The following is a 19409-nucleotide window of genomic DNA, read 5'->3' as shown; positions in this document are numbered from 1 at the left end:
TCTAACATTTTTTTCTCTTGCATTTTAGGTAAGGAATTATATTAATTTAAATGAAAATGAAGGAAATCTCTAGGAGGAAAATTGCTCTGGCTAATTATAGGTATGCACCAAATCAGTGTGCCAATGATTTTGTATTGCTATGCAGTCAGGATTTATCAAAATGAGACTTTCACAGCACATTTTGCCTCTTTGTATCTGATCATTGGTTATTTCAGTGAGCTTTCCCAGGTGATTTTGTAGGCTAGTTCCATCAATACACTTACATGAATGGCTTCCCAGAGCACATGGACCTGATGAAGGGGGCTGTTATAGATTATTCTGCTATGGGAGGAATCATGTTCTTGTTTTAAATTCTATTTGTCTAATAGGTACAATAGAACTTCCTCCAAGGAGACGTTTATCCGTGCTGAAAGCCAGCATATCCTGTAGTATGGGGGTCATCTCTAAATGAAGGCCTGCAATGGTTCTTGATCTCTTTCCTGGTAAATCGCATCTCAGGGAGCTACTGCATTTTTCTGCTTTGGCTCTCATTTTAACAAGTCTCGAAGTAATGATAGTAAGCACTTATTGAGTGCTTAGCACATGTCAGGCATTGCTCTAACTTTTTATATGTATTATTGAAGCCTTACATAGTCTTGTGTGATAGTAGCCATTATTACCTGCATTTTACAGATGAGGAAGCTCAGACACAGTGAGATTAAAGAAATTAAATGAATCATCCCACCCGAAGACCTAGACCTATTAGGTAGCAGAAAATGATGTGAACCCAGATGGTAGGGTTTCCAGAGCCCTGGGGCAAGCACAGCTGCATTACCCAAACTTCTTTAACTGAAACCTCTAAAATAAGAAGGAGCAAATCTTTTATTTGAGAGCAAAAATCCATTGTAATTAATTTGAGTAAACACTTAAATGATCACTAGTTTTTGTTATATCTGACTGGCATGTTGAAAGGTTGGTGTGGCCCCCAGATCGTGGATCTAGAATGCCAAACATTGGGTCTGAAAGTGGAAGGAAGACAGGGCAGATGCCTGCAGCTGTGGCAGTCCTATCAATGTCAAAAACCAAAGGTTTTCTTTCCTTTGGTTGGAATTCTTTGGTTTCCTTCTTCCTTAATTGTAGAGTGAAAATGTTAACTTTTATTGCATGGTCATACACTGTTCAGTAAGGTACATATATGAGTAAGGAGACATCAGAAATAAGCTGATTTTACACTGTTTTTTTTGAAATTGTTAGACACATACAGTATGTCCTCAGCTTAAACTAACATGTTTATGATTTTGATTAAAAATTTTTGGCCAATTTTACTAATACCCTCTATTATTAAATATTCATGTTTGTGTGAACTGACAGACTCATTTTGTCAAAATAGTTGAATTGGTTATTTGTTTACAGTAGGTTTTGACAAAACATGTGTCAAGAAGACAGTTTTATAGAAAAATAATTGGGAGTCGAGGCGTGATTGATCTCCCTGCTAGATAGTCACCAGACATAATAGCAGGTTCAAATCTGTAAGAAAACTTGCCATAAATAAGTCCATTTAACCATGTTTAACAGATGTTCCAGAGCTTTTTTTCTCCTCCAGAAATGCTTTATTTTATAAAACCCTATTATCTAAGAACTGTCTTTGGTAAATGCTGCTATTTACGTAAAATCTGATGTTCTTAGAAGGCCCAGTAGTCTCTGGGGTTCTTATGTGAATTGCTCTTCTGAACCTTCCACTAAGGTCACATTAAACTCATAGTAAGAATTTCATACATGCCCATGATGATGAATTCAGTTCTTGATTAGACAGCCCTCTTGGGGCCATATTTAATGTCAGTTGACAAGATAAGTTTCTCTGTGTTAGACCCCAAATGTGATAGAAACACTTACATGATACTTGGTTTTTTTTTAGGTATAAATAAGCCAAGTGTAAATGAGAGTTTTCAGGTGATACAACAAAATGCTGGCATATGAAACTACAGAAATCCTGTGGGAATTCACTGAAGCACAAAAATAACAAATAATAAAAAATACTTAAATTTGAGTTCATACTTCCCACTAAGTATTGCACTAAGCACTTTTGCAAGTATGGTCTCATTTAATCCTTTTAAATGCCTCTTGGTTATGTAAATATCTCCATGTTACAGGTGAGGAAACTGTGGTTTCTCAAGGATTTCTTAAGGACCCATAGCCGTTTAAGCCAGAATGTGAAGACAGGTGATTAGGTACTTCAGAACTCATCACTGCTACACTTAGTGTCATTTAGAGCTCGGATTCTGCTCCATATGGCTGAAAATTGTCAATGGCAGCTGCACTAACTAGTCTTTTTAAGGAGTAAAGGTTGGGGAGGCACATTTTTTAGCAAAATCACAGGCTGGACTGAGAGGCAGCCCACAGTCATTGATGGAAAACTTTTGAGTTTTGGATAGGATCCAAGTTCAACGCCCTTATGTGGAAATACTGGAGGTATAAATAAACCAAGTGTAAATGAGAGTTTTACTTCTTGACCAACCCATCAGAAACCAAATTACAGCTAAGGCCTTGTACCTTTCATAAGCTGAATACTGAAATAGCTGTTCCTTGTAATATTTTGGTCTCTTTCAAGTTGGGAACAGTTAGATAAGAAGACAGAAGAGCCAAATTAAGGTGCTCAAGGAGCAGACTGCACATTCAGGATAAATATTATTGGGTTTAGAGAATTACATCATGAGATGTGAATCGTATATCAGTAAATCATTGGAAAGTTTTTTTTTTTTGGATTGCTTGCCATGTCCATTCTGGGTAGGGAATAATGAACTCAAAAAGAAAGAGCATGGTTCAGGGAATCCAGAGAACTAGGTATGACTTCAGGCTTTGCCTTTAATTATCTTCGGATTATTGGATAAGTCACCTCTTATCTATAGAGGCATGGTAGCAAGGATTAAAAGCACAACTCTAGAGTCAGGGGTCCTCATATGAGCCCTGGTGTCTCCTAGTTATTTGCTATGTGAACTTGGTAAAGTCATTTAATTTCTTTGTGCCTTGAATTCTTGCATATGAAAAGTAGATTAGCAGTATCCACATCTTAGGATTTTTATGAAGTTAACACATACAGTATAAAGTGTTTAGAAGGGTGTCTAGGATATAGGAAGTGCTATGTGTTAACGATTATTTTATTATTGTTTTAATTATTATTATTATCACTACTGCTCTTATTCTCTTTAAGCCTCAGTTTCTTCAACTAGAAAATTAGGGGGTGAAATTCATGATATTTAAGATCATAATTTCAGATTCGTACACATTTATTGAATTTAGCATAAAAGTCTTCTAATGATTTGTGAGGAGTCTTATCAGTACAAAAGTATGAAAATTAATACAAACAGCAAGTGCTGTGTGTTTTTAGGGCAAAAAAATAAACACAAAGCAAACACAAAGTAAAAAGACAAAGCAAAACCCTGTGTTTGGCAGTTGAAGGACCTGTTATTAAGTGTTTGATTCTCAAGGATGTGGAGGTTTAGATGGAAAGCAGGCTTTGCATCTTTGCAGAAGTTGTGACATTTGAATAGGGATGATTAGGAAGTTGCATGCTTAAGTGGGTAAGCAAGGCATTTGTTAATCATAAGGACTAATTAGGAAGTATTTGCTATGCCAGTAATGTTCCAAGCACTTTACAAATATTAGTTTATTTAATCCTCAAGAAACTAAATAACTCACCCAACATCATACAGTTGGTGAAGTTGGGATGTAAACCCAGGCAGTTTGGCTTCTGAGTTGTGCTTTTAGCCCCTTTGCCTTACTATCTCTGAAAGGCTTGAAGGAAGGCATAAGATTACATGGAATACTTAGAATATGTATTGTGTAATTGGGTATGGCCAAACTATAGGGTTTGGGGATAAGATGTATTAAGGGTTGGTAACTGGAGAATTAAAGAAATAGTCTGATCATTATCTTCATAATCTAGATAAGAATGTATTGAGGAATTAAACTAGAATGGTCACCATAGTAATGGTGAGGAAGCCATGTTAGAGAAGATCTTAGCCTTTTTGGGTCAGGGATCCTTTTGCGAATCTGTTAAATTGTGGGCCTTCTTTCCAGAAATGTGTGCAACATATGACATTGCTACAGAATTTCAACAGTTTCACAAGCCCTTTAATTTATTTGATGCTTTATGCAGCTTGGTTTTCCTCCCTTGTAATAATTGTAATAATTGTGTACTTTCATAAGTCTACAGTTTGTTTTTACTTTGTGTTTGTTTTGTTTTCTGTGTTTTCTTTTACTTTCCTTTTTTAAAATAAATTAAATATTAAATTAATTAAATTTAAATTAAATTTAAAATAAATTTTAAAATTCCTTTTTTAAAATACATTTTAATATTTTACTTTTCTTTTTTAAAATAAATTTATTTATTTATTTATTTATTTTTGGCTGTGTTGGGTCTTCGTTGCTGTGCGCGGGCTTTCTCTAGTTGCCGTGAGCAGGGGCTACTCTGTTGTGTTGCGCGGGCTTCTCATTGCAGTGGCTTCTCTTGTTGTGGAGCACGGGCTTAGGGCGCGCGGGCTTCAGTAGTTGTGGCTCTCAGGCTCTAGAGCGCAGGCTCAGTAGTTGTGGCGCACGGGCTTAGTTACTCTGCAGCATGTGGGATCTTCCTGGACCAGGGCTCGAACCCGTGTCCCCTACACTGGCAGGCAGATTCTTAACAACCGGGTCACCAGGGAAACCCTAATATTTCACTTTCTTTAGATACCTGCTCTTTGGTTACTAATTTTTACAAAATTATAATTTTGGCAAGTTCTTGATCAACTTTAATCAACTTTATGTCCTTGCTGTATGAATATATGTAAATAAGTAACTGCAGTGAAATTTCCTTACTTTGTTGCTTGAGTACAAAAGTGTTAGCAGACCTTCTGGCCAGTAGATAGTCTCTACTTATCCGTATCATTCTGTGTTAATTCACAAATAGTTTGTTATTTGAATAACTGTATCTGGGATGGGAACATTATTTGCATTGAAAAAAAAAAAAAGATCAGTCCTATTTGCAAAATGCAACTGAAATGTCCTCTTGTGGAGAGCCAGATCCAAGATTCTGCCTTTGCTCCTAGGACCCTTTTTTGTCTCTTGAGCATGGAAACCCTTAGGGTAATTAAGAGTCTAGAGGTAAGGGAGTCAGAAGAGGCTGGGTGACTGATTATCATTTTTGTTTATCATTTGGTGTGAGAGTAATAATTGGGTCCCCCTTGACTATGTGGGGAGTAAACATTGCCAATACCTATGGGAAATTGCTCTAGTAAAATTCACATGCTATTTAGGATTTGATATTTTAAAAAAATACAATCTAACATGACAGTTTGGTGAGCTGAACTCAAGTTTATCTTCCCGAAGTGATGAAAATCAATTATTTTCTTTCTTTCTCCTTTTCCTTTAATTTCCTCTGAACTTTTACTACATTTGGAGTAAAGTTAAAGTCTCCATTTCAAAAGTATAAATTATGTCTTTGTACAAATGTACAAAAATCATGATGTTATTAACCAGTTAGTTTAGAGGAAGAATGTTATCAGAAAAACAACTTTAGAGGTTTCTGTATTTTCTCAGACTTCAGGCTTATAAAGGAAAGTTGCTTTTAGTTAGATTGCATTTATGTAATAGATAAAATCTTTATGACATTTTTCTTTCTTCAGTACATAATGTGTGTACCCTATATATCATTTAAAAAATAGACCTGATATATAGAGTATTAGCAAATCAAAGACTATTTTGAGTTTCATTATGAATGACTAAATGCACATTTTTGGGGAATGAGGACCATTTATATTCCTAAAAATAATTGACAATATATATATAAACCTTCATGTATATCTTCTGATTAGGGAAGGAGACATTTCACTGAAGGTGAACTTATCACATAACTGAGACATATCTCTTTTTAACACTAAATTATTGAAAATTCTGTTTAATGAAAGTGTATCAAAATTGTATTATACCTTTTCCACTTTGTAACAGTGTATTATCCAGTAATCTGGAATAAGATGCTTATGAAGTATGGAATGTGTACCATTATGAACACCATGGATATGCCCTGATATCCTCTAGGGCTGTTGTGAAATATGGAACTCTACACAGGAATGCTTAGTTATGCCCCGTCACCATCCTTTTCTATTTAGTAGTCTGAGAATGCTTCCATTCCTTTCCTATGGAGTAATGGGCACAGATTTTCTGGTGAGTGTTCTCACTCCAGCTCAGTTTTTGATTACCTCTGGGTATGTAATTGAACTGTTGTTGGTGAAGATGATGGGAACCAGAGCTCTGAATAAGTGGAGCATTATCGTGGATCAAGGGATTTAAAGAGCACACACACAACTCCATTGTTAGAGTAACGTTCGCTCTTACACCATTTGATTTGTATGTGTGTGGATATATCCTTTATCTTACATTTGTATTAATCTGTTAGTTATATATTTAATCATGATTATTTCTTGAGTGGGGATTTAAGGCAAGGAAAGATTTTAAATGATGTGGTAATAAAAAAAAAATACTATGTTTCTAAATGAGCCTGCTAGTTGTGAATTTGGCACATGTAACTTTAAGAAAAGCATTCACAGTGTTGCGTAAATGATTCACCATCATGCCCGAATGAGTATCTTGAACTTGGGTAGTGAAAAATTTATGGGACTGAAGCTTTTAAGATGTTTTAGGGAACCATAACCCAAAGTCATATATCCTGGGAATTATGTTGCTCTGTTTGTCATGCTATATGTGCTTAGAATGAGTTAGATAACCTAGTTTTTAGCTGTTCTTGACTGCTACATTTTACAATAAATTTTTCATTTGTGTCTACAAGTAAGATTTGAATTCATTCTGACTGGTAGTGATAGTTTGTCAAACAGATACTAAAAAGAGGGGAAAGAAAGTCCTGAGCTACTTCTGGCCCTTAGGAATGCTGAGAAAGTGTTAGTCTATTAAGTCTCAGGTATTTCAAGTTTAACAGTTAAAACAAAGTCTTTTTTTTAACTGAAGCATACTTCAGTAAATATATATTAATAGCATTCTTATAAACTAGAAAATGTTCTTTTTAAAGGAAATGTTTGAATGTCTTTCTGAAATTCCAGAGGATAGTGCTTTATAAGCTTAAAAGCACCAAAATAGGGCTTCCCTGGTGGCGCGGTGGTTGAGAGTCTGCCTGCCGGTGCAGGGGACGCGGGTTCGAGCCCTGGTCTGGGGGGATCCCACATGCCGCGGAGCGGCTGGGCCCGTGAGCCACAATTGCTGAGCTTGCGCGTCTGGAGCCTGTGCTCCGCAGCAGGAGAGGCCGCGATGGTGAGAGGCCCGCGCACCGCGATGAAGAGTGGCCCCCGCTTGCCACAACTAGAGAAAGCCCTCGCACAGAAACGAAAGACCCAACACAGCCATAAATGAATAAATAAATAAATAAAAATTTAAAAAAAAAAAAAAAAAAAAAAAAGCACCAAAATACTATTGTACTGATATGGTATTGTTTTTATTGTTGTTGGGTTAATTTTACATCACAGACAACAACAAATTTTATGTATGATCCTGTAATCACAGGTGGGATTAAAGCATTCAGTACTTCAGACTTTTTGTAGTGATTGTTTGCCCTGCCCTTTTCAGTTTTCTCTGTTGCTCACTTTTGACCATGTCTGGATGTTTCATCTTGGGAGTTCTCCTCTAGCTCCCACCCCACCATCTGACAGACGTGGTCTCTTTCCGGTCATGAGCACTTTTAAAGACACATGTACTAAATGCAGTTTTCAGTTTGAGTTATTTTGGCCATTGACTGTTCTTTTTATGATTACATACATACTTTTAGATCTGAACAAAGCCATTTTTTTCTGTTCTCTCTTCTTCAACTACAGATCTTCCTCGACTTATGATAGGGTTATTTCCCAATAAACCCATCCTAAGTCGAAAATATCATTAAGTTGAAAATTCATTTAGTACATACCTCTAACCTACCAAATATCATAGGCTAGTCTAGCCTACCTTAAACGTGCTCAGAACACTTACATTAGTCAACGTTGGGCAAAATCATCCAACACAAAGCCTATTTTTATAATAAAGCATTGAATATCTCACATAATTTATTGAATACTGCACTGAAAGCGAAAAACAGAGTGGTTGTAAGTGTATCGTTATTGCTTGGCTAACTGGGAGCTGTGGATCAAAGAGAGTAGTATACTGCAGATCACTAGCCTTGGGAGAGATCAAAATTCAAAGTTAGAAGTACAGTTTCTACTGAATGCGTATCTTTGGTTATCATGGTAAAGTTGAAAAATTGAAAAATTGTAAGTTGAACCATTGTAAATTGGGGACCATCTGTACTTCTAGTACCACAGAAATTTTACCCCCTATCTGAGTGAACAAGGAGAAAAAAAAAGTTCATTCATTTTTGCATTCACTCAAAAACATATTGATTGAATATCAAATGCCAGGGTACTGGACTTGAACCCTTGGTGGCACTCGATTGTTAATCTTTCTACTTATTATTAGAATTATTCTGATGTTTTTCGAATAGTGGTGATTAATTGACTCATTTAAAGAGTGAAATTTGGTGTTGCCTGTCAATTTGCAATTGACATTATAATCCCAGCAACCTGTTTCCTTAGTTCTTTGAGAATTTTCTTTATGCACAAAATATGCGCTGTTTACTAGTGGAAAACCTTTCTTAAGAGTGTTTCTTTATGGAGGAAGGGAATGCAGTCTGTTGCAGCTTTATTATGATATCAGACATTTTCCATTTCATAGGCTGAGAAATGCATATGTGATTTAAAATCAGAATTGACAAGGACATTTTAAGGATAAACGAAACATATGAAAGTGAAGTTTGAGAGGGTACATTTGTGGGTGGTATTCACTAAAGCATTCCAGGTTTTAAATAGATGTGTGAAGATTATGATTCGGGGGGGTACATATTTGAGGTGCTGAGAATTGGGACCTCCTGTATGCTTCTGTATTATTCACAGGAGTGGGTCGTTCTTAGAAATGGCAGACCAGAGAGAGTGGATGAGAGCAGGTCTCTGGTCATTAGAGTGAAGCAACCAGTGTAAGCATTACTAGAACATGGGGAGGCCCAGAGGTCCTGATGCTTCCTGACTGAGCCCACGGGGAGGAGGGAGCACAGAGCGAGGGCAGGGGCAATTAAATGCAAACCTGGGAATTTAGCTCCTGCCCTTCGCTCTCTGGAGGGTGATTCTGAGGCAGAGTATTTCAATCTTTGCTTCACTGTGGCACACAGATATAAGGCTATATGCCAAATTCATTATTTTTTTTAAACAATCACCCTTTATATGCAAAAGTGGTAACATCCTTAAATTGCCACTTAGGATTTACATCATTCGATATCATTTGGGTCATAGATTTGCCATTTCATCAAGATCTTTCAAAGAAGAGAGAGTCTGTTCATTTAAAAAAATTATTCTGACGCCTGTAGGTGTTTCAACCGCAGGGGATGGGGACCGAGGGCGGGCACGTGGGCATAGAAAATGTGTGGGCATCTCCAGCTGAATGATGAACTTGAAAGGAAAGAATTGTGTGTGGGCATAGATTGATTTTTTTCATATTAACTTACAAGTTTAGGATTGAAGACTAAGAAGGCACACATGATACTTTGCAGGTTCGCTATTTTAAATACACAGATTTATATTTATTAATGAATTTCTAATCAAATAGTTCATTTCAGGTAAAGTCCTCCCTTATATTTCATGTCTTAGGCCATAGAGTGGAGGATTTCTGAATGATAAAGTGTGTCTCGGGTTAAATAAAGTTTTAGAATCCCTGGATACTCTTCATTCCTAAGGGATGATTATCGTGTTCATAGGGACCTGCTTGCTTGGGAGATAGATTCAGCTTGTCTTAAAGTATCTTGTTTGTTGCTTGATTTTTATCTCCTCCTGTGACATATGTCTCCAGAGAAGAAGAAAATGTTAAAGGCAAAAAATAAATAAGTAAAAAGCCCTCTTTGTAAATGTATCCAAGTGAGTGGAATTTTATGCATTACTATAAATTTACTATTCCAGAGATTACTATAAATACCATTTGCTGAAAATACTGCTGTAATCATTTTATCTAGTTCCAAGATCCAGTATAGCTGGAGTACATACTGCTGTAAATGTTATGGCTGTCTTTATTTAAAACTGAACAAAACAGAACAAAACACACGATAGAGTAGACCCTTATTAAACAACACATCTTCAATTACATATTAAGACATTTTAAAATATATAATTTAATTTACATAGCTAAGTTAAAACATTTAATATTTAATTTAAATTCTTGGTTTAATCTAAACATTCGATATCATGTATCAAAACCAGTAAATGTAATTTTGCTTTTATCTTGTACATGTATCAAATAATTTGTGATTGGCCTGACCCACATGTTAGTCACAGGACTTGTGCATAGAACTTTTTATTTTTCACTGAAAAATCAGATTTTATTTAAGCCTCACAGTAATTCTGAAATATTTTGAAACTTAAGACTTTTGTTAAATAATCTTTCATGTTGAGTCATTATTACATAATTCATTATGTAAGCCACTTGCAGTTTTTCTGGTAATTAAATGAACTAACCAAAATATCAAAACTTCAAAGGAGTTTTGTGATAGAACAACCCAAGACCTCATGTGGAGAGAGTTGTGGGCTATGTCCTTGAATCCTTAGACTCAAGACTGAGGGTAGCGGCCAGAAAATAAGAAAAGCTGTACATGGAAAGGATAGGGGGTAGCTGTACATCAAGAAACATACTTACACGAAAATTATTTTGAAACGCAGACAATAAAAAGAAGCTCTGATTGTACTGTTAAGGTACTCATTTTCACTAATTAATTATTAATCCTTTGTTGTTGGAACAATATTTATTTTCATTAATTTGTGTCTGATCTTAAAGAATTGCTTTAGCACATTTCAGATTTAGGGTCAAAAATTACTGTGTATAATATATGTTCTGTAAGTCATAGGAAAAAAAATTGCTTATTTTAATAAATGTTTCGAGTACCGTAGTGCTCTTTTATTAACACTTTGGGGATGTTACATAAAATACCACTGTGCTATATTTGCACGTAAACATTCAGGAAAACCAAATGGGGTATTCAGTTTGCTAGTGAAATGATCAGTACACATACTGTGTCTAATAATTGAATACATTTTAAAGCTCAGGATCTGTGTGGTCGTATTCAGAGAGGGTGGGTAAAGAGGTCTCTGCTAAGGATGAATGAAGTCATGATAGCAGTAGGGGGAAAAAAGAAAAAAAACACCAGTAAATTAATGAATTGAAGTTATATTTGTAGACCTCCTGTGAAGAATTTTTTTGGCTTAAGTGGGACCGGATGTTTCTGTTTACAAGATTAATGTTTCTGTTTACAAAATTAATATTCAACTGCACTTGAGATGGGCAAGCATATTTTAATTTGACAGGCATTAATATCTATAATGAAAGCCAGAGGCTTTCAAACAAACAAGTGATGAGTATCCACAAGAGTAGCATAAGTAGGACCCTAATAAATACCTTTCTACAGTTTTTCTTAGAGGCTAGCTGTGGTTAATTTTTAAGCTATCTTTCCCACACAAGATGTTTTGTATATCTTTGCATATAGACATTCTGTGCATGGATAAACATGTATCCCCATACTGATAGAATTCTTTTTAACCCAGAAGAACATAAGTCAAACCTAATTTCTCTGTTAGAACCCAAAGAAAATTTAGTGAAAAGTCACTAGTATTTCCTTTTATGTACCCCATCACTCTGTTCAGAAGTCGGATCAGATTCCACATATTTTAATTACTGACGATGGAGGTACTTATGTATATTGTAGCTGGAATATTGTACCTTACAATTAGCATATTCTATTTTCATTACTTACCTTCAAGACAGAGCCTCATCTTTCAGAGGCATCTAAAAAATTAGATATTTATTATATACTTTAGACAAAAGAAATGGGTGACTGCATCTAAGAGTTTCTAGGAACCCAGGCATAACTTTAAGGTAGATAAAGACACTTTTTTTTCTTACTGCTTATATTGTCTGGCATTTTCTTTAAATTTTGCCCTTAGGTTTTGCAGTTTAACAGTTTCCCATCTATCCCAAGCAAAAGCTCCTAATTATACCACATGGTGAGTTCTTCAGAGTGTGGCTCTGCTTGTTTTTGTTTTCTTTCGCTCACTTCTCCCCGGCCCTTGTCACTGCCTAGCACGGAATACAACACATAGTAGGTGCTTAAAGGTGCTTGACGACCGATCAATTGATTGATTGATACGGTTTGATTAGAATAATAGTTTGTGACATATACGGATGTCCTGAAGGAAATCGATGGAGTGCCAATCTGTGGAGGCCAGGCCAGAATGTGTTTTGTGTCTGACACATGGTATCCTTAAGCTATTCTCTTAACATGTGTTGACATAAGTATCTTAGCCCTGTGCAGACAGTAGCCACATGAAATATGGGACAAGTGTTGTTCCTGGACGCATTCTGATTACAGAGAGGGATGAAACAAACGTGTCTGGACTTGCAAAGATATTGCACCTGCTGTGGATGATTGACATTGTGGAGCATGTTTGGGGGGGGGGAATTAAACTGCCTGGTGTTTTGTACATCTTTACTTAACAATATAGATAGGTCAGTGAATCTCAGTCTGGACTTCACATTAGTATACTCTGGATTTCTTTAAAAAACCTGCCACTGCCCTGGCCCTACCCTAGACAAGTTAAATCAGAATCTCTAGAGGTTGGGCCTGGGCATCATTCATTTTAAAAAGCAATTCCAACGTGCAACCGGTTTTGAAATAGTTTGAGGTTTTATAGGAACCAAAGCTGAAAGAGAAGAAAGATTAAGGAATATAATTTCCACTCACCCTGTTCTCGTTTACTTGTTGAGAAAGATAATGTCATGGTTCAATAATAATGTAGTATAAGCCATTTATGCAATTTTAAATATTCTAGTCGTGGAATTAAAAAGAGGAAAGAGGAATAGTTTGAATTAATTTTAATAGTACATTTTATTTAGCCCAATATATCTTATTATTAAAACATGTAATCAATATAAGAATGTTAATGAGACATTTTACAATCTTTTTTCCCCCCTTGTATCAAGTGTTCTAAGTCCAGGGAATCCTGTAGCTTTGCAGCATGGCTTGGTTTGGACTGACCACTTTCCAAGTGCTCGGCCACCCTCATGTGTGGCCAGTCAACCTCATATTGGACAGATCTGGAGGGTAAAGTGCTAGAAGAGAGACCAGGAGACCTGAATGTAGTGTTGGTTTTGTCACCGACTAATCCTGTGACCTTGGACAATTCACTTATCCTCTCTCTTGACTTCAGTTCCTTTTTGTTTACTATGAGGCGGTCAGCAGTCAGTCTAAATTGGGAGTTTTATCATTTTACTCCAAAGAGCCCCAGGATTTCGTGAGCACACCTTAACTGCCATCATACGGAAGAAGAAAAGCAAGCAATCTGCTTTAGGCTCTTTTTTCCTTTGGATATACTTGCATTTCTGGGTGTCATTTTGTTTGAGGAAAGAAACAAAAGAATTTTTTTAAACCAAACCAACATTTGAAAAGTCACTTGGTTGAATGTTTTCTGAAGTCTGTGGTCTCTCTTGTCAGCATTTATTCCAGGAAGAGGTCAGGCAGCAGGTATCCTGCTTTTCCTTCCAGTGAAGGTATCACCATGACAGTGACTCTTGAATATTTCCTATCAAGTAGTAGGAATTCCTTCAATAGTAGCTACAGTGGCTCAGAGTTGAGAAATAGAAAGCTCAGATACCGAGGTCTACCCCAGAGTGATACAGTTCACTTACGGCTACTGAGGCAGCTCGTGGTTGTCTAAAACCGACCTCTAGCCCAGATCTCAGGGGACCCCTGACTCTGAGGTGTGGTCCCCATAGTCAGCCAGAACCGAGGGCTAGGAATACCTTGGCTGCAAGGCTTTTCTGACTTGGAATGTATTTCTCTACTGGTGAATGCCTGATTGACAATAACGTCAATAATTGTTATACAGATGCCAATATTGGATGCCCATGGCTTTGGTTCCTAGACTTTCAACCTTCCTCCCTATCAGATAGATGAACTCTCTGGTAGCATCAACAAATAGAAAAGAAACAATATCATTTCCAACCTGTTCTTTGGAAATCAGTCTTTGCCAGATTTCCACAGCCAATGACATGGGAATACAATTCTAGTCCAGTGTGTTGTTTGCCTTTAAAGACTTCTTCGGTGGTTTGTGGCAGGAGTCAGTCAAGGACTTACATGTCCCAGATTTTAGCTACTTTGCAGTTTTATTTGACAACAATAGCAAAAAAAGACACTGAGTGGGAATTGTGAAGTAGAGAAAGCTGAGAAGGTTTCTATCTATTTTTAGGATGCTTCTAAGAAGCCTTCTATAATACCGTCTTCTTTACTTAAGAGCCAATTATGAGAAAATTGTTTTAGAAAGATTCAGCCCGAATATCAGCAGTTATTTCAGAATTTTTATTAGCATGCACAAGCTTAATTCTTCCAATCTTGGCCTGCTCATGTATAAATGGAAGCAACTTGTCATACTCAAAGCAAAAGAGGGAAGGGGAAATCCCATTTTGCTATAGCAAGTGTAGCCACTTATACAATGAGTTAATGAAAGATATGTTTTCTAAGCACGTTGGACTCTTTGGTCCAAGTAGTTTTTGCTCAATGTTTGGCACAGGTCTGCATGTAGGACTCTAGGTGAACAGAGAAAGCAAATAAGTGTGACCTTTGTAAGGCTGGTGTTTTCTTTATGAAGCCAAAAAAGTGTACAAATACAAATATTAGCCCATGCTTAGTTTTGTCCCAGAAAGCTTCTCTCTGGCTGACCGCATCTCTGCGTTTGCTGTCTGGCATCGTTGCTGCCCATCTTGGTTCCCTGCAGGCCTTGCCATCTGTTTAACTGGTAAAGGGGCCCATCTTATCAGTGTCCCTATCATCCGCTTGGAAACAGAGCCCTTCGATTGGCCTTTCTCCTCTTTTTTCTTGCTCCGGTTTATTTGGAACCAGCCCCAATATCTCAGTGCCAGGTGGCTTTCCCTTAGCCAGTTACCTTAGGATTAGCAATTACTGGAAGGTGAGAGATCTGCAGCAAATGGTGGGAGCATCTGTTATTGCAGTGATCTTGGCCTTGGGGAGAGTCTAGGGACTTGGAGAAAGTCTGATTCATGAAGGTGATGCCCTCCCTGGGGTGGTCTCCTTTTGCCTCTCATCTTCTTAAACGCTTCAGCTCTTTCAGGTTTAACCCTTTGATCTGTCTGAAGTTTAACAAGGCCAGCTAGTGTGTGTATGGCAGAGACCCACTGCCTGACAATAAATCAGCCTCCTTCCCTTCTGTGTTCCTATGATTCTTGCCTGACAGTTTTGCAGAGTCACTTAAACCTTGACAGTTGTCCTAGTCACACTTTAGGAACTCACCTGAAAAAAAAAAAAAAAATCAGCTCATGGCCTTACCTCAAGTGTCCTTTTGAAGTTTCCCCCTTTCCACCCCCATCCTATCTCTGGGGAATTTTGAGGAGTTGCCAGGTAAGATATTTTCTGTTTTCAAACCAAACATAAAGACCCAGGTAAAGAAATGTGGCCATCGAAATGTTTCCGTGTTTTATTAACAAGCGTGTATGTCAGTCAGGCAAGAAAAAGGGAGGAGGGCAAAGAAACAGAATGAACAAAATAGAGCCCAAGTGCCAGAAGTCTAATGACTTCGTTGCCTCTTTTTTCTCCTCCTTGTTTAATTCTTGAACTTTCTTTTTTCTTTTATTTTACACTATGCTTTGGTGTTAATGCCTTTTGTCTCTTATTTTACCTCTTGCTTTTGTATTACATATCTATTCTACTATAAGCCACTCCAAATAGTCTTTGAAAATAAAAGTGTGGTCTTTATAAGAAATACCGCTCGGGATTCATTAGAATTTCAATTCTAGAAAGTGATTTACTCATCACTTTTTAATTACTAAGCACTGTCTTAAGTACTTTCTCGGAAGTAGTGTGGTGTAGCTATTAACACAAGTATTCCGGCATCAGAGTGCCAGGGTTGACACGCAGCGGGTCTACGTATAAATCACTAGGTGATTATCTTGGGCAAGGTGCTTAATATTTTTGAGTCTCAAGTTTCTCTCCCACAGTAATGTTATAGGGACTAAATAAGTTTATATATAAACACTTGTACTTACGCCTTCATCACCTTACAGCTTTATTGTTGTGTCTGACTTTATTACCCAAACAATGCCTGGCATAAAATAAACACTCTATAAATGATAGCTACTACTAGTACTATTTACTTTCGTTATTATAACAATCCTCAGATAGATATAATCCCCATTTTCCAGGTGAGGTAACTGAAGCCAAAGGAGGTTATTTAGCTTGCCCAATGTCATATAGCTGGTGAGCGCTCAGAGCTAAGGTTTGCACCCAGGTTCATCTGACCATGAAAGCCTCACGCATGTCCATTGAGTCTGCACTGCCACTTCATTTTGGAGGCATAGTTAAATAGATATGCTTGGATTGTTAGGAAAATGAAGCTTGCATCCATCAGTACATGTTCATTTCCTGACTTTTAAGTAGTTGTCATTTCTCTTGGATAACAAGTCTGTGCTATTAGATTGCACAAAATTTCTTGGCATAGGTCTACCATAAATCTTGCTTCTTTGAGAGACGCTTTCAGGAGGTAAGAGGGCTAGGTTTAATCCATAACATCAAGTGTTTTACCTAAGAGAGGTGCTTCATATGGAGTTGTTCTTATGCATGTGACATAATGCACATGGCAGATGAAAGTTACATGAAACAGTGTTTGTGCTTCTTCCAGACATTTCTGATAGATCTGAGTTATCCAGTAAATGAACCCTCATGTAAAAGGGAGAAATAATGAGTTTCCCTCACTGAAGGGGCTGATTGGCCATTTAGCAGAAATTTAACCTTTATAATACCATCTCTGACCGTGAACCTTTGGACGTCCTGGCACATTGTAGGAGTTTAGTGAATATCCTCTGGCTGAATGAGTGAATGAATGTATTTAGAGATGTGAAGAATGACAGGAGCTACAAGAGACCTTCTCACTGTTAAGAAGGCATGGGGGCGCAGGTGGAAGAGAGAATGGTTGGCTCTAAGTCTGAGCAACAAACGGAATTTGTCATTATATCATACTCCTAAATACCTGTGTCTCCTGATGTCATACTGTCCTCTCACTGTTCAAGAGATTCCCTGATTTTCTGTTCAATATTCAGTGCGTTTTCGCCCTCAGATTCCTGCTCTCTCCTTATACTGTGAGTCAGTTGGTCAGTTTACTCAGAGATGTAACTCCCATTGAAGGGCAAATCTGGTCTGAAAGGTCTTTTCCCCTTCCTCTAATCCCAGTAGAGGAGCCTGCTTTTTAGTGAAGAAATGTCTTCACCCGACTCAAAATTAGAAGGATGGATGTATAGGAACTCTTTGCTTTTGCTGAATTGATTATTGCCTAACGGAAACAAATCTCTCTTCTTTTTTGTTATTCACTCAGTCAGGATCTTCTAGATGCATGAGATCGGTACTGGATGAATAAGAATCGTAAATTTCCTTTCAGCAGTCACATCACATCTAGAATCATAGGAAGAAGGCAGTCTTTAATTCTTGATAGCCCTTGATCATATTTTAATGGGGGGACTTTTTAAATACTCCAGTAGGTGGTCAGCGATAGGGATAAATATTTGGCGGTTATTATTGAATCTTGAATCTTTGGTTGTTGAGTTTTGGCCAATGTAACAATTTGACTTCTTCGCTTTCAGCTGTCCCATTTCCTCCAAGTCACCGGCTTACGGCAAAAGAAGTGTTTGATAACGATGGGAAACCTCGTGTGGATATCTTAAAGGCACATCTCATGAAGGAGGGCAGGCTGGAAGAGAGCGTTGCATTGAGAATAATCACAGAGGGGGCTTCAATTCTTCGACAGGAAAAAAATTTGCTGGATATTGATGCACCAGTCACAGGTAAGTCCTGAGGATGGAGACTGTTCACTTGGACCCACACTTTGTTGTTTTTTAATATCAAATCAAAAGTCTTAGATACCAATGAGTCTTCAAACACTTACACTTAAGTGTAAGTTACACTTCGGTCACTTAAGAGTAGGTCTTCATCTTACTCTTTTCCTGCCAAATCTGTACATTAGGAACAAAAGATTTAATACATATGTAACAGTATTTTTATTTTCATGTATTAAATATCTGTGTGATGTGATACCCTAAAAAGTGGTGTGCAACTTAGAGATGATGAAGATATTCTGAAGTAATACCTTAACTAAGAAGTGATATTTTGTCAGTAGAACACTGTCACAAAGAACACAAGATATTCATTGGGAAAGATCAGACAGAGCATAGGAAGACTTCCAAAGTAGTTAAGTGACTAAGTTAATGCAGTGGCTCTCAGAGTGTCATCCCAGACTGGCATCACCATCATCATCACCTGTAAACCTGCTGAACTGTACCTTCTCAGCTCCCACCCCAGAACTACTGAATCAGTTCTCTGGGGTGAAGCCCAGCGATCTGTTTTATCAAGTCCTCTAGGTGACCGTGACAAACATTAAAGTTTGAGAACCATTGAACTTCAGGAAGAAAACAAAATTTCTCTCCTTCCTATAGCATTTTATGCCTAGAAAATATGTCCTTACTTTTTGAGAGTTTTTGTTCTGTTACTTCTTAAGGGCAGATACATGTTTTGGGTAAGTGGAACTTCACGTAGACCATAAAAATTAAATCTTGTCCAAAAGTTTTGTGTGGTATAGAGGGTCAAATAGTAGAGGCTTTTCATCTACACTTTGTGAAATTTGCTAAACTTGCACGTTTGTATTTCTAGAGAAGCTAAAAAAAACATGTATTTTCTCCTTAATTATTATCACTCTGGCAAAGGGAAGAAGTTTGACATAGAATATTATCCTTTTCCAAATAAAGAGGACATTTAAAATATTTCATATATACTACTGATTGCTTCTTTCTTCCAAACCTTCATGTACTTATAATATTATTGGCCTTCTGATATATATATATATATATATATTTTTTAATTTATTTATTTATTTTTGGCTGTGTTGGGTCTTCGTTTCTGTGCGAGGGCTTTCTCTAGTTGTGGCGAGCAGGGGCCACTCTTCATCGCGGTGCGCGTGCCCCTCACTATCGCGGCCTCTCTTGTTGCGGAGCACAGGCTCCAGACGCGCAGGCTCAGTAGTTGTGGCTCACGGGCTTAGTTGCTCCGCGGCATGTGGGATCTTCCCAGGCCAGGGCTCGAACCCGTGTCCCCTGCATTGGCAGGCAGATTCTCAACCACTGCGCCACCAGGGAAGCCCTCTAATATATTTTTGAAGGTGACTGGTAAGAGCAAGATAAGCGCTCTTGAATATCAGACTAGACCTTCCTTGATCAAAATGCCTCTAATGATTCCTATTCCAGAGAAATTGACATATACATTTTGTTTTGGGTTGGCAATG

The 19409-nt window shown here is 37.5% G+C and overlaps 1 protein-coding gene across 4 annotated transcripts in view; it reads left to right on the top strand.

Moving 5' to 3' along the window:
- Window positions 1-19409, top strand: part of PPP3CA (protein phosphatase 3 catalytic subunit alpha) — a 302384-nt gene that overhangs the window by 131948 nt on the left and 151027 nt on the right. For all 4 annotated transcript variants that reach the window (XM_082462352.1, XM_082462354.1, XM_082462353.1 and 1 more), the window contains one exon: window positions 17719-17919. In XM_082462352.1, coding sequence (XP_082318478.1) covers window positions 17719-17919 — 201 coding nt within the window. The remainder of the gene's footprint in view (window positions 1-17718; window positions 17920-19409) is intronic.

Source organism: Balaenoptera physalus (assembly GCF_965194825.1).
Source record: "Balaenoptera physalus genome assembly, chromosome: 5".
Taxonomy (NCBI): domain Eukaryota; kingdom Metazoa; phylum Chordata; class Mammalia; order Artiodactyla; family Balaenopteridae; genus Balaenoptera; species Balaenoptera physalus.
The sequence above is the reverse complement of the archived record's forward strand: the minus strand, read 5'-3'. Positions and strand labels throughout refer to the sequence as shown.